We start from the raw sequence: 13,233 nt of genomic DNA, 5'->3' as shown, positions 1-13,233 counted from the left end.
CCCAGAACCAGCAAAAAACAAACAAGCAAAAAAAAAAAAACCAAAAAGAACACTAAAAGAAAATATGGGAATGCTAACATATTTAAGTAACATTATTAAAACAGCAGATTCATCAGTCAGTTTTAATAAACAGATTTTGTATATTGCTTTGAAAAAGAATAACGAAATATAAGTGCTACTAAGTATTTTTCAAGTTCCATTGGTTACCACAGTTGTTAATTTTTAAACCTCTATACTTTAGAAGAAGATAAAAATAAAATTTTAACAAAAATAGAATTTCTCAACTTCAGCTAGGGTAATTGCTCTCAGAAATAGACATTCAAGGGTTCCAAAAATTCTTAAAAATAGCTATCAAAACAGCAATCAGTGAAGCAAAACATATTCTTCTAACAATCATGAATGCCATCTGCTTTTCAACAGAAGCCTGGCTTATACTCTAGAACACTAAAATTCAGTAAGAAGTATCTATTACAAAAAAGTTCTTAAATTTTTGAACATGTAAGAGTACAATAACCACTTTAACACTTAATTGCCTGTGTAGTTTTATGTCTGTGAAGAAGAGTGCAACATTTTTAAAGTAGCCTTCTTTTATTTAATTAATTAACTTTTTTTTTTACCAGTCCTGGGGCTTGAACTCAGTGCCTGAGCACTGTCTGTGGGCTTTTTTTCCTCAAGGCTAGTACCATGCCACTTGAGCCACAGCACCAGTTCTGGCCTTTTCTATGTATGTGGTACTGAGGAATCGTACCCGGGTCTTCATGCATGCTAGGCAAACACTCTATCAACTAGGCCAAACTCTCAGCCCAATATGCTTAGTTTTAAATGAAATTACTGATACTTCTTATAGAGATATTCACAAAATATTTCTAATATACTCTAGTTTTTTTCCCTTGAAGTATATTTATACATTGTAAAAGTCAATCTCTATCATTCAAATGAACATATAAACCGCTTTTGCTTCTGTGATTGAATTAAATTAAGGATCACCTGGATGTGAGGGAGTTGCCAGACACAAAACAAACATTGGCAACTTGTCATGACTGTCTTTCAGGTTCATCTGTCAATTCCAGAAATTCTACTTTATCAGTAAGTGTCCTAAGCTTTTATGTTTGTATTATGATTATTATGACTTGCACTATTATTAATTTTGCAGAATGAAGGATGTCATACTTCCTAGGCAATCCCAAGGCCACTGAACCATCCCCTTCGTCATTTTTTTTTAACTTTGCTTTTCAGATAGGCTCTCCTGTTAACTTGGTCTTGACTGGTTTTCAAGAGAAGTTCCTTCTACTTATGCCTCCTAAGTCCTTGCGATTGTCTGAGTGCATTCTCAGCTCTGCCTTCTTATCTTTTAATGCAAATTTGCTATCTGGAAGAAGAGTAAATAGAACAGATAACCTTAGCCAACCATTCCTTTAATGAATTTGAGTATCCTACATCTGTATTGAGGGTCATCCTTTGTCTTCTCTGTTTATATTCAATGCTTATTCTGTCATACTAGGAAATGAATATTCAGTTCACAAATCCAGCCGGCAACTGTGATGTGAAAGATAACAATGTTTGACAGTAACCTTCAATCCCATTAACTTTATAAAATAATAAAACTTCTTTCTCCTATTTCCTCAATAAATGCCCCCACTTTGGTGTTTCTAAGTGAATGTGTACTTTCCTATTTCCCCTTTAAAGTTACTAGGCAACAGTCCTCCCTAAAATTCACCATTAGGTTTCTAAAATACTAGGAATTCGGTTACCTTCTAAGGTGGCAAATACATGATTAACATCTACTCATCCATTGTCTTCTAACTGAAAAGAATCACTCTTACCGTGAAGCCCTCGGTATACTGAAAAGGAGCCCTGGAACTTTCGTCTGCTGTTGGACTCAGAGGCTTGGGGTCAGACATAGAACGCTGCATCATCTTGGCTGTCTTAGGACTTGCTGGGGGAACTTTAGCCATATCTGGATGCAGTACTTTCTGTGGACTTATGTCATCAGTGAGGGGTTTTTCATAAGGTACAAAGGCTGATTCTAAGGCTTTGCCTGGTGAAAGTGGTGAGATGGGTGAATAAAGGACTTTTGGAGATTTGGGTGGGGAAGGAGCCAGCTGGATTGTGGAATCTGCCCGAAGGTGAGAGGAAGAATAACCAATCTCTAAAGGTGTTGGGCGTTTCTTGTCTTTGGGTGGAGATGTGGCACTCATATACTGAGGACTTTGTGTGTCTGAATCTGCTTCTGTTTGACAGCCTAAACTGCCCCCTTTGTAAGTCTTTTCAGGTGCTGAAATATGTTTAATTATTTCTACCTTGGCATCCACTCGTGCTCTTATGGAGGGTGTTCTTATGGTTCCCACCGGTTCAGTTTGAACAGATATCTCTGCGACTGTCTGAACTGCTATGCTGGAGACTTTGGAAAGGGGTTTGGTCTTGTCAGACTCTGTTGTGCTGTCACCATATTTCCCAACACGTGCTTTTCTCCTTGATCTGGAAGGCATATCCCATTCATCCTGATCTTCATCATCAGTTTGCACACTGGTATCCACACTCTTTTTAGTTCTCCTTCTCCTGCTTGCAAAACTCCGATCTGCAGCATCTTCATCGTCGGTCTGTACACCACTGTCCACAATCTTCTTAAAATTCCTAGAATCATCTGCCATAGTGTCTCCCATCTCATCATATTGTCCCCTGACTTTACCTCCAGAGGTCCTCTTTTTGGGTTGTTTTTCCTCTTTTACAACAACATCTGTCAGAGGTATTTCTGAAACAGTGCTCAAGATGCCTGGTGGGGCAATGTACTGAGTCACACCATCAGACTGAACTGTGTACCACCCTTGGCTCTGTGGTATTTCAATAGCCACCACAGCAGAAGCTGTGGTTGTGGCATCTTCAGTGGCCCAAAACTGACCACCTTCAGGGGCAGTGTACTGGCCTTCTAATATGGCCTGCTCTGTGGTGGTTTGTGGAGAAGCAGTTCCAGAAGGATCATAGTTATACTGGTAGATCTGGCGAATCTTTTGCTCCTCAAGCTGCTGGTGAAGCTGTTGTTGCAGCTGTTGTATCTGTTCCAGCTGTAACTGTTGCTGGGCTAATGTCTCCTGCCTCATCATGAACTGGGCCTGCCGTTCTTCTTCTTGCTGGTAGAGAAGATGCTGCTTCATAGACTGCAACTCCTCCAGTTTTTTTTGAACCATGATCTTTTCTTGTTCTCGGAACCTCTGAATTTCCTGACGTTCCCACTCCAGTTCTTCAGCAAAGCGTTGCTGCTTAATTTTCTCTAATTCCAAGAGCTCACGTTCTAAGTCAAGTTGTTGTTGCTGCTTGTCTTCTTCAGGGACAATTATGAGACTGCTCTCATCTCCCCCCACCACTTCAGAAAACACATCAGATGCTGTGGTTAATGTGGGGACAGTGTCTGTGGTCTCAGCAGTCAGAGTTTCCATAGTAACAGTTTGCAAACTGGCACTGATATCAACACCTGTAATGTCTGTTTCAGATGCACCTGTTGTTATGAAATATGACCTAGGCATTGGCTGGCTCTGCTGCAGGGTGGGTAATGAAGTCACTGCATCGGCTATATGAATACCAGACAAATCCCTCACAGTGGTGCTGAAGATGGAGCCAGGCTGTGTGGTGATAGCAAAGGTGGAGGGGACTGGAGTTGCTACTGAAGAATAGACAACACCATTAGATGACCTCAAAACACTCCCCACTCCATATTGGGGTCCTGGAGGTGGAGTCATTCTTGCTGTGGAATACTGAGGGGTACTAATCCCAACTCCTGAAATGACTTGTCGTGTTTCTGGATATGGACCTGTAGTCTTGCTTGAATAATCCATTACCTCACCTGAAATACAGGGCAGAGTTATAGTCCAGTTCTCAGAATGAATGATGATTTTTGGTTCTGAAAGCCCTCTTATCCTGATGAACATAATGAATAGGACTGCATGCAAATCCACAGGTTAATCTAGCTGGATGTAGAAGAAAAGCAATGTTGAACATGCAGGCACATGCAGGTGACTTGGGCAGACCGAATTAAAAAAAAATAATAATCAAGAAACAAAAGCGCATATGTACTCCAAAATGTCTTGCCAAAACATCCAAAAAAAAGAGAAGCAGCAAAATTGGCATAGGGATTGCATTTTCATCCTGAAATGAGATGAGGGACATCATAATGATATTTCAAGGAAAGGTCTGTTGCCATAGGATACTGACCTGTTGTACTTCTCCCTGAAGTCAGATCTACTGCTGCATCAGTTCCTCCAGAATAACCAAAAGCGTTCTTACTTTTATAGAAGAAATGCCCAGCTTCTGCTAAATTAGTATCAGACATGGATGGTTTCATCCCACCAATCCCTCTATAACCAGATGGCCCTGATCGATCATATTGGTAGTGATCGTCCCTATAGCCAAAGCGATCCTCAGGAAGAGTAGTGGCAGGCTGCTGTGCTGTACAGCTCCTTCCAAAAGGCAACTTATAAACCACGTCACAGCACACAGCTCTTCTTCCAGCTGTCAAGTCAACAGGCTTTTCATCATCTTCTATTATTTTCGTTACCACATTTGAAGCCGACTCATCCACTGTAACAACAGTTCTATGAGACTTAGTTGTACTGAGATCCACCACTTCTCCGTCAGTGATCCCCTGGGATGTGGTACTATCAGTCCATCCATTTGTGACACCAATAGGGGGCATGGAGACAGGCTTTGTAACAGCCAATGCCCCTGCATGTGCTGAAGTACTTAATGACAAGTTTATTGGTGCTTCTTCCCTAACTGTAGGAAAGACCTGGTCACTTGGTGTCCTGTATGGAGACTCAGAAGGCTTTGTGGTAAGCTGGAGTGGTGTTATCATTTTATACTCTACACCCAACAGGCTTTCAGTACCTGTTGTGTAACTTGTAGACGCTGTGCAAGTGGCAGTAGCCATGGTTTGAGTGTCCAGGGTTATCGGAGTCACTAATGATGGAGTGCCACTGAGATTTATAATAGAAGGCTGGACAGCACTGATTTGTCTCCCATAAGCATCTCTTGCTGTTGTCTGTCTTTTCACATCCATGGCAGAAACAGAAAGATCTATACATTTCTCAGTTGCTTTAACCTCAGTTTTTGGTATTGTTCGCAGATCAATGACATCACTAGCAACTTGCAACTTTCCATTTTCCATATACTGATGCTTTTCTACATGTAGGTTATCTAGTGCAAGAGGCTCTAGAGGAACTGATATAGAAATGCTGCCAGGACCAACACTTGGGACTGTACTTCTGATTGCTGAAACCTCTGGCTTTGAGATTCTAGTTGTGGGAAATTGTGGAAGTGAAGCTGGACCTGTTTGATATGAAGATGGTGTTGCAATAGGGACAGAAAACGGCTCCAAAGCTCCTGAGAGATACAAGCTTGGTTGTGAAGAACTTGGCATTTCTGCAGCTGTTGTAGCAGGAACTACAGAAAACACTGGTTCAAGGGAAACCAGATCTTTTGGGGGCGATCCTAAGGGCCAACTGGTGATTGCTTGGCTAGCTGAAGAATCTGTTGGAGTTCCAGGCTCAGATGGTAATGTAATAACCACGTAGGTTTCCATGAGAGATTTAGAATATCTAGGGGAGGACTTGTTAGAGTGTGGGGAAATAGGAGAGGTGGGGGAAGGCAATTTGTAATCTGCAGAAGTCACTAAGTTTAAAGACATACTTGAAGTTAGTGATAGACCGGTTGGTTTGGGATGCACATCTGGTATTTTCTGTGTGGTCACTGGGGGCTGAGGAACTATTGGCTTGGGGGCAATGGGAGGTTTGCTTGGCTCAGGTCTATGTGTAAAGACAAGTCCAGAAGGAATTGAAGAAGGCTTAGGAGGGACAGGAGGAGGTGCAGAGGTACTTATTTTTGTCCCAGGTAACCCATCACTCCTCCGGGTAGTGGTGATCTCTATAGCAGTAACAGCTTCAGTCAGAAGTGTGGCTGCAGTTGTTGTAGTCACTGGAGCTGCAACTGTAGACTTTTTTTTAGGATGAATGGGTGGTTTAGGTGCAGTTGAATGGGGTAGGGGTGGAGGAGGAGGAGGAGGAGGAGGAGGAGGAGGGGGAGGGGGAGGAGGAGGGGGAGGGGGAGGAGGAGGTTGGGCTGACATGTCTAAAGAAGTACTGCGAAAGAAAGGATGAGATTTCACTGGACGAGAAGACACAGGGGGACCACCAGATTGTAATTGTGATGGAAGGTTTTCCTGCCCAGATACCTTTCTGGATATTGAGTATGCAGAAGAAAGCTGTTGTTTTATTGGAGGAGCTACATCAGAAGACTTTGGTAGGTCAAACCTAGTTTCAGACAAGCTCATATTTGTTAATTCATCCTCAGACTCCTTCATTTTATCTTCATAAGCTTCCAAAACTTCCAGAATTACCCCATCTCCAGTTTCCTTTGTTCCTTTTTTTATCCACTCCTTTTCAGGGACAGGAAAGTCAGTGGAAATATTGTCAGTCATTACATCTTCCACTTTAGTTCCTACAGTTGTGACTGAGGATGTCATGTCAGATAGGAAAATTCCAACATGATCAGAACTCCTTCCACTTTCTGGCATGGCGGTTCCATCTAGAGACATGCTTATTTCTTCTGGATAGTCTATAATGCTGCCCGGAAAATATGTTGATGAAGAAATTTCCTCTGAATCTTTGAACTTAGTAATCATGTCCACTGGCTCTGTATAAACTGTGGTTATACTATCCAAGGTAGTTATGGGTGAGGAACTATCTGTGGTGCAAACCGAAGACACAGATGATGTGAGAGACGGTGTGTCAGATGGCGGGACAGATGTAGCACTTTCTGAAGGCTCCGAGTAGGTCAAAATCAGTGACTCATGGGCAATTATCTCTTGAATTTCTCTTGTGTAACTGGTGACATATTCATCCTCAATTTCTTCCGTGGAGAAGTGTTGTGTTATTTTGACATCAGGAATAGAGAGTGTTGCACTGCTTGTTGAGTCAGAAAGAGATGCTCCTGAGAGTACACTTGATGTCAAAGATGCATCTGGCAACCTGTCAAAGTCCAAGATGGACTCTATCATGTCCTCCCCAGTGGTGGCGTGAGTGGGGGTGGCGTCAGGTATTAACTGAATCTTTTGTCTTTTCATGAGTTCTTCATAGGCAGCATCAGCATCTAACAATTTTTTTTCTTCACTGGTAGATGGAACCATAGTACCCAGATCCACTATCTCATGGCTTTCTGGAATAATGTAAGAACTGGAAACAATGTCTTCTTGAGGTACAAGTGAATGCAAACTTTCTAACTCATAAAACTCTTTCTGGAGGTCTGTAATTTTCTGCATAGGATCCTCATAAATCTGCTCTGGAAGTCTTATTTTTTGCTCTCTTCCTCTCTGCTGCACAAACCCATTTTCTTCTTGCTTTGTTAGCAGACTTCCATCTACAGACCCATTGTATGTGTCTTCTACTAAAGACTCATAAATATAATCTTCTATTAACATACCACCATACAAAGGCTCCTTTTCAAAAACGTCATCCCGATCATTTACAGCTGGAAAAGCTTTATATTTGTGGGGTTTATGCATCATTTCTTCATACATCTCCTCAGCACTTTTTAATGCCTTCTGACCACCTTCTTTCTGTATAACAGCCTGCTCATCTGTTGGTGAGTATAAAGACACAGCTGTGGGTAATTTGTACACTTTTTGTACTTCTATGATTTTTTCTGGGCTTATTTCAAATCCTTCTGGGTCTGATTCTATGCTAGGTGAGTATTCTGAACAAGAGGATCTGTGGAGTTCCTCCATCTCTGCAGCCTGACGTAACTCTTCTGTTGGAGATGCATCTTCGATGGGAGAGAGATTACTGGGTGGCGTCTTTGGTCTTTCCCTCCTTCTTTGAGCTCGAAGTTCATCTTTATCTTTCTTTGATTTCTTGCTGGAACTCTTCCTTTGTTGCTGTTCTAGCTCCCTCTGTTTTTCTTGCTCTTTTAGCAATTCTTCTTCCTCTCTCAATTCTTCTTCCTCTGAAGAATCTTCAATAGTAGGTAAAAGAGGGCCATGTGACCTGTGCCGAGCTTTACGTTGCTGTTTATTCTCACCTTTCTTGTGACTTGGGCTGCTGTCACTGTCCTCATCAAGTGAGGACACAGACGTAGGAGACGTGCCAGGAGTGAAGCTAGACGCGTGAAGACTAGAAGATCCTTCTCCCCTCGACCTGTCCTCTGGTGAGTCTGTCAGACTTTCCATTTCTAATTCCGGCTCTTCATCAAAATACAAAGTAGTTTTTTTCTGTGATGATTCTGTGGAGTATTTATCTGCCATGGTGCTGTTGAGTTCAATTGTTTTAAATCGACGTAGCCCTCCTCCTCCCGTAACAACGAGTTCTTCACTCTCTTGGCTTTTAGTTTCTCTGTATTTCAGCTCAGGACTTTCATCAAATGTTTCATCATCCTCATCATGCCATGAATGGCGCCTCCCTGCATCATCATCAAAGCTTGTGCTACTTTTTCGAGTCAGCCTCCTGTGTTTCCCTGTGGTTCCCTTCCCTTTCACTTTTGTTTCCTCCTTCTTCTGGATCTCTGCGATACTACTAATCTCTTTGAGTTGGCTCCTAATGAACTCGTCATCTTCGGAACCTGAGGCATCTTCATCAGCACTCATTTCTATGATCTGTTTCCGGATGAAGTCTTCTTCTTCCCCAGATCCTTGACTGTCCTCCTGTTTATACTCATCACTGCTTGATGAACCAATGCTGGTTCTGCGTTTTCTTTGGGGAACAGGTGAGTTTTCACTTTCACTGCTGTCTTCAACTGAATCATAGGGCTGCCTTCTTATAGCTATGTCCTCAACAAACTCAGACAATTCTTTATGGTCCTTACTGGATGGAATAGTTGGTGGGATATCTTTTTTTGAAGAGTCTTTCCTTTCCTCTTGACTCTCCTTGAGTTCCTCTTTTGAAGTAGTAATGTCCAGTGTTTCAGATAAAATTTGAGTTTTCTGTTGGTCTTTAGGTTGCTCAGAAGAAACCACATGGGGCTGGATTTTCTTTTCCGACTTTCCATCAGCAAGTGTACTTGCCTGAGCTTCCAAAATGGATAGGACTGTGCTTTCTAACTTCGCTAAGTCTGAAGGGCTGGAAGGGCTGCTTTCTTGTGAAAACGAGTCCTTTTTGAGTCCCTTTAGCAAATCCTTTTCATCACTTGGAATAAGGCTTGGAATTTCACCAAGGGAACCTGATATTCCATCAGAAGAATAACCTGTGTCACTCAGACCTTGTGGGCTTTTAGGTTGCTGAGAACTCGAAGTTTCTGATTTGTCCTCTTCCTTTTCCTAGTAGAGAGGAAAAGATACAGGCAAACTTAACATGGTTGAATTATTAGAATAGCTTCTCCATTATTCCCAAACAGCCTCCAAGAACTGAGGAATAATTCCAAGAACTATCCAACTACATGCCAGAATTTTTAAAAAATATTAAAAATGAAATTACTTGATATTTAATGATCGGGGTTAGTGTTCATTTAACCGTAACTTACTTTACATGTTAATATTCATACTATTTGATTTCTTTTCTGTCCATGCTATATACATTACATTCTTATTTCATTTTCCTTTAAATACATTAACTTGCTTAAGACATTTACTCTGGGATGAAGTTCTAATTATAGAGAAGATTTTACTGGTAATTTTAACATAGAAAATTCTTTTGGACTGTGAGGTCAGGCAAAAGATAACAAAAAAGAACCAGTGATGGATCATATGCTTGATTGGGAACTATATGGAAAAGAAAAAATTTTACTTAATAAAAAAGTAGTTAAGAACTCATGTGATTCCTACCTCATACAATTTTTTGTTTCTGTTATGGGGTTCAAGCAAGGCATTGCTTTTAGAGTATACTGTGAATCTGTAATACACTATGATTTATATATATTATGTTGTTAATATTGTTCTCTGTATCACTCAGAATGCATGTTTCAAAATGATAATTTTGAAACTTTTATGCAATAGTTGGTTGGTTTTATCAGTTCATCCAAGGATAAATAACCAGTTTTTTATTTCATGGAATTATTCATCACACTTATTTTCATCATCCCACTTCAAAGCTGTTTTACCAATACTTGTTAAGGCATTGGAGTTTGAAAATTCTTGGCATTTTACCTTAAAGGAGGTCCTATAACTCAGTATAGTAACTAATTTTAACAGCAAGAATGTGGGCTTTCTCCAAGTCACTTAGATACACACCACACTCTTGACCTGGCCGCCTTCTCTGTGCCACAGAGCCATGTCACCAAGTTTAATTCAGAGGCCTTACTTCAAAATTCTAAACATATGAGACTTTTGCATAATGTCTTTCCTAATTAAAAAATTTATCAGCAAAAAGAAGCTGACTGATTTAGTTAGCGTCTGTGTTTAAAATGCCTAAAATGAAGCCAGGTGGGGCTCTACTATGGATGCTGAGATCTAAGGATCACAGTTCAAAGCCAGCCTAGGCACTAGAAAGTCTGTGAGACTCTTATCTCCAATTAATCACCAGAAAGTGGTGCTGTGGCTCAAGGGGTAACTTGAGCTGAAGAGCTCAGGGACAATGCCCAGGCCCAGAGGTTCAAGTCGCAGGACCAGCCGCCCATCCCCCAAAAAGAAAGTTTAAAATGCATTTCACAGCAGCCACCTCCCCTTCCTCTGTACCCTTTCAGCTCCTTCCCCAGGACCTTCCTCTTCCCTAAGGGATTAGAAGAAGTGCTATACTAGAACAGTGTGCCATCAGGGCACCTCAATTCCCCTGGGTCTGTGTTTTGAACTATCCTTGTATTTTTAGTGGGTTTACAGGCAGAAAGCTCTTTTGACCTATCTATATTCTGAATGAACATACCAGGTTGCATAGCAGTGTGCATACAAAACAATTTTCTTCCCTCCTTCCCCGCCTTCCTCCTCTCCAACTGTATAGTTGTCAGTGATTAATGTTGAACAGATACATTTCATTCTCTTTCATCTCAAAATAAGTCTTAACTGTACATAGCTAAAGATCTATTTTGAGCACATTATATGGTGAAATGTGTTTGCTGATTTTATAACACAAAAATTCAAGTGATAATTATTTAAAATGAAAACACAGCCAGGCTTTGGCAGCACAAGTCTGTTATCCTAGCTATACAGAAAGCTGAGATCTGAGGATCATGGTTCAAAGCCAGCTCAGGCAGGAAAGTCCTTAAGATTTTTATTACCAATTACCAACCAGAAAACTGGAAGTAGAGCAGTGGCTTAAAGAGGAAGAGTACTAACCTTGAGGGAGAAGCTCAGGCACAGTGCCAAGGTACTGAATTCAAGCCTCATGACTGACAAAATATAAATTAATTAAATAAAGATTTTAAAACAATACAGTATGCTGTAATTTGTGTGTAAAACAAATATAAATTGTGAATAAATGCATATAAATGGCTAGGGGGCTATGCAGACAATCATTAAATATCAACCTTTGGACAAGATACAACAAGTAAACTGGAAAGTTATTTGGGGGAATAAAAGGATGGTATTATTTTTTTTATACCTGTTTTTTTAAGTCAGGATTGAAGTTTCAACATATTACTCTGCCCTCTTCCTAGGGTCTTTTGCTAAAGGTTGGCACTAGACCACTTGAGCTACAACCCTATAATATAGCTCTTTTCTGGTTAACTGGAGACAAGACATATGGAATTTTCTGCCCAGATGTTTTCAAAACATACCTAGTCCTAAATAGCTAGAACTACAAGTGTGAATCTTCTGTGTCCAACTATATATGTATATGTGTATATATATGTATATGTATACATATATACACACATATGTATACACATACATACATACATAAACATATGTATATATATCTTCTTATGGTTATAGTTTTCTTAAAACTAGAGATTTACATTTATTTCTTTTTAATTTTATTTTCAGGATGATATATAGAGGCGTTAAAGGAGACATACATTTTTTGTGGGTCATGTGACTTGAACTCAGTGTGAGTGCTGTCCCTGAATGCTTCAATTCAAGGCCACCACCCTACCTTTGGACCTGGGCATTGTCCCTGAGCTCCTCAGCTCAAGGGTACTGCCCTACTCTTGAGCCAAGCCCCACTTCCCATTTTCTAGAGGTTAACTGGAGATAAGAATCTCAGGTCCTTTTGTTCCCTGGCTGGCTTTGTAGCTTGAGCCTCAGATTTCAGCCTCTTGAGCAGCAAGGATTGACAAGCATGAGCTACCATACCCAGCTAGACATACATTTTTATAATAAAGTAACTATTAAAATGTCTGATAGACCTGTATGCCAGTGGCTCTTATCTGTAATCCTAGCTACTAAGGAGGCTGAGATCTGAGATTCAAAGCCAGCCCTGGCACAAAAATCCATGAGACTTATATCTCCAGTTATCCACCAGAAAAACAGATGTGGCATGGTGGCTCAAGAGTACTAACCATGAGCTGAAGAACTCATGAACAGAGCCCAGGCACAAAGTCCAAACCCCATGTTCCCCCCAGAACCCCCTAAAAAAAAGAAGTCTGATAGAAATCATGTCTGCTTTTGAGAGTATCTAGGCTGAACTGTCTCAGCTAATGTCAGATATATTTTTAGGCAAATGCTATTTATCTGGAGTTGTGAACTATGCAGCAGAACTGTTTGGGCACTCAATTCACTATACCTCCTTTCTTATAGGAACTATGTATTGAAGAGGTAGGCAAAGGTGAAGCGTCTTTTGATGAAAGGCTGTTCAGAGGAGGACACAGCTGTGGTCACATCTCATGTATTGATCAAGCACTTTTTAAAGCACATTAAGCTTCCTGTCGCTTCTTCAGTTAGCTCCATCTATCCTTCAGTGACTCAGAGTAAATATCACTACCATGACATCAGGTCAAAAAAGGATGTGTCATATTTGAATTTTGGTAGTATATTTTGGGCCTACACAGAATATAATAAAGTCTAATAAAAGCATATATGTGTACGTATATATATATATGTAGAAGAAATATAACCATTCTTTTTGAAAAAAAATCATTGAACATAATGAAAAAAGTTAGTATTTTTTTTGAGAAATTATAGTTTCACACAAAGAACTCTGAAGACTCTACTGACATTTTACAAAAATAAAATTTATCTCAGATACATACAAAGTGTGACAAAGAAAGTTAAGAGGTTTTATGCAAAATATTAACGCATAAATCCAAATAATCTGCCCTGAATCCCCCTTTGTTATGTGAATTTTCTCTACATCCCTTTGCTAATCTTCCCTCTTCAGTACAAGTTCC

At 40.4% G+C, this 13,233-nt stretch overlaps 1 protein-coding gene across 5 annotated transcripts in view; it reads right to left on the bottom strand.

Annotated features, from left to right (window-relative positions):
- Pclo (piccolo presynaptic cytomatrix protein) overlaps positions 1–13,233 on the bottom strand; it is a 263,933-nt gene that overhangs the window by 123,273 nt on the left and 127,427 nt on the right. For 4 of the 5 annotated variants that reach the window (XM_090332895.1, XM_090332894.1, XM_090332893.1 and 1 more), the window contains 2 exons: positions 4,207–9,295; positions 1,824–3,838 (listed from right to left, as the gene is read on the bottom strand). In XM_090332895.1, the coding sequence (XP_090189021.1) occupies positions 1,824–3,838; positions 4,207–9,295 (7,104 nt within the window). The remainder of the gene's footprint in view (positions 1–1,823; positions 3,839–4,206; positions 9,296–13,233) is intronic. The other variant, XM_090332891.1, reaches the window with a different exon arrangement.

This window comes from Megascapheus bottae, chromosome 5 (assembly GCF_031878675.1).
Source record: "Megascapheus bottae isolate mThoBot1 chromosome 5, mThoBot2.hap1, whole genome shotgun sequence".
Taxonomy (NCBI): domain Eukaryota; kingdom Metazoa; phylum Chordata; class Mammalia; order Rodentia; family Geomyidae; genus Megascapheus; species Megascapheus bottae.
This window is presented reverse-complemented; position numbering and strand designations above follow the sequence as displayed.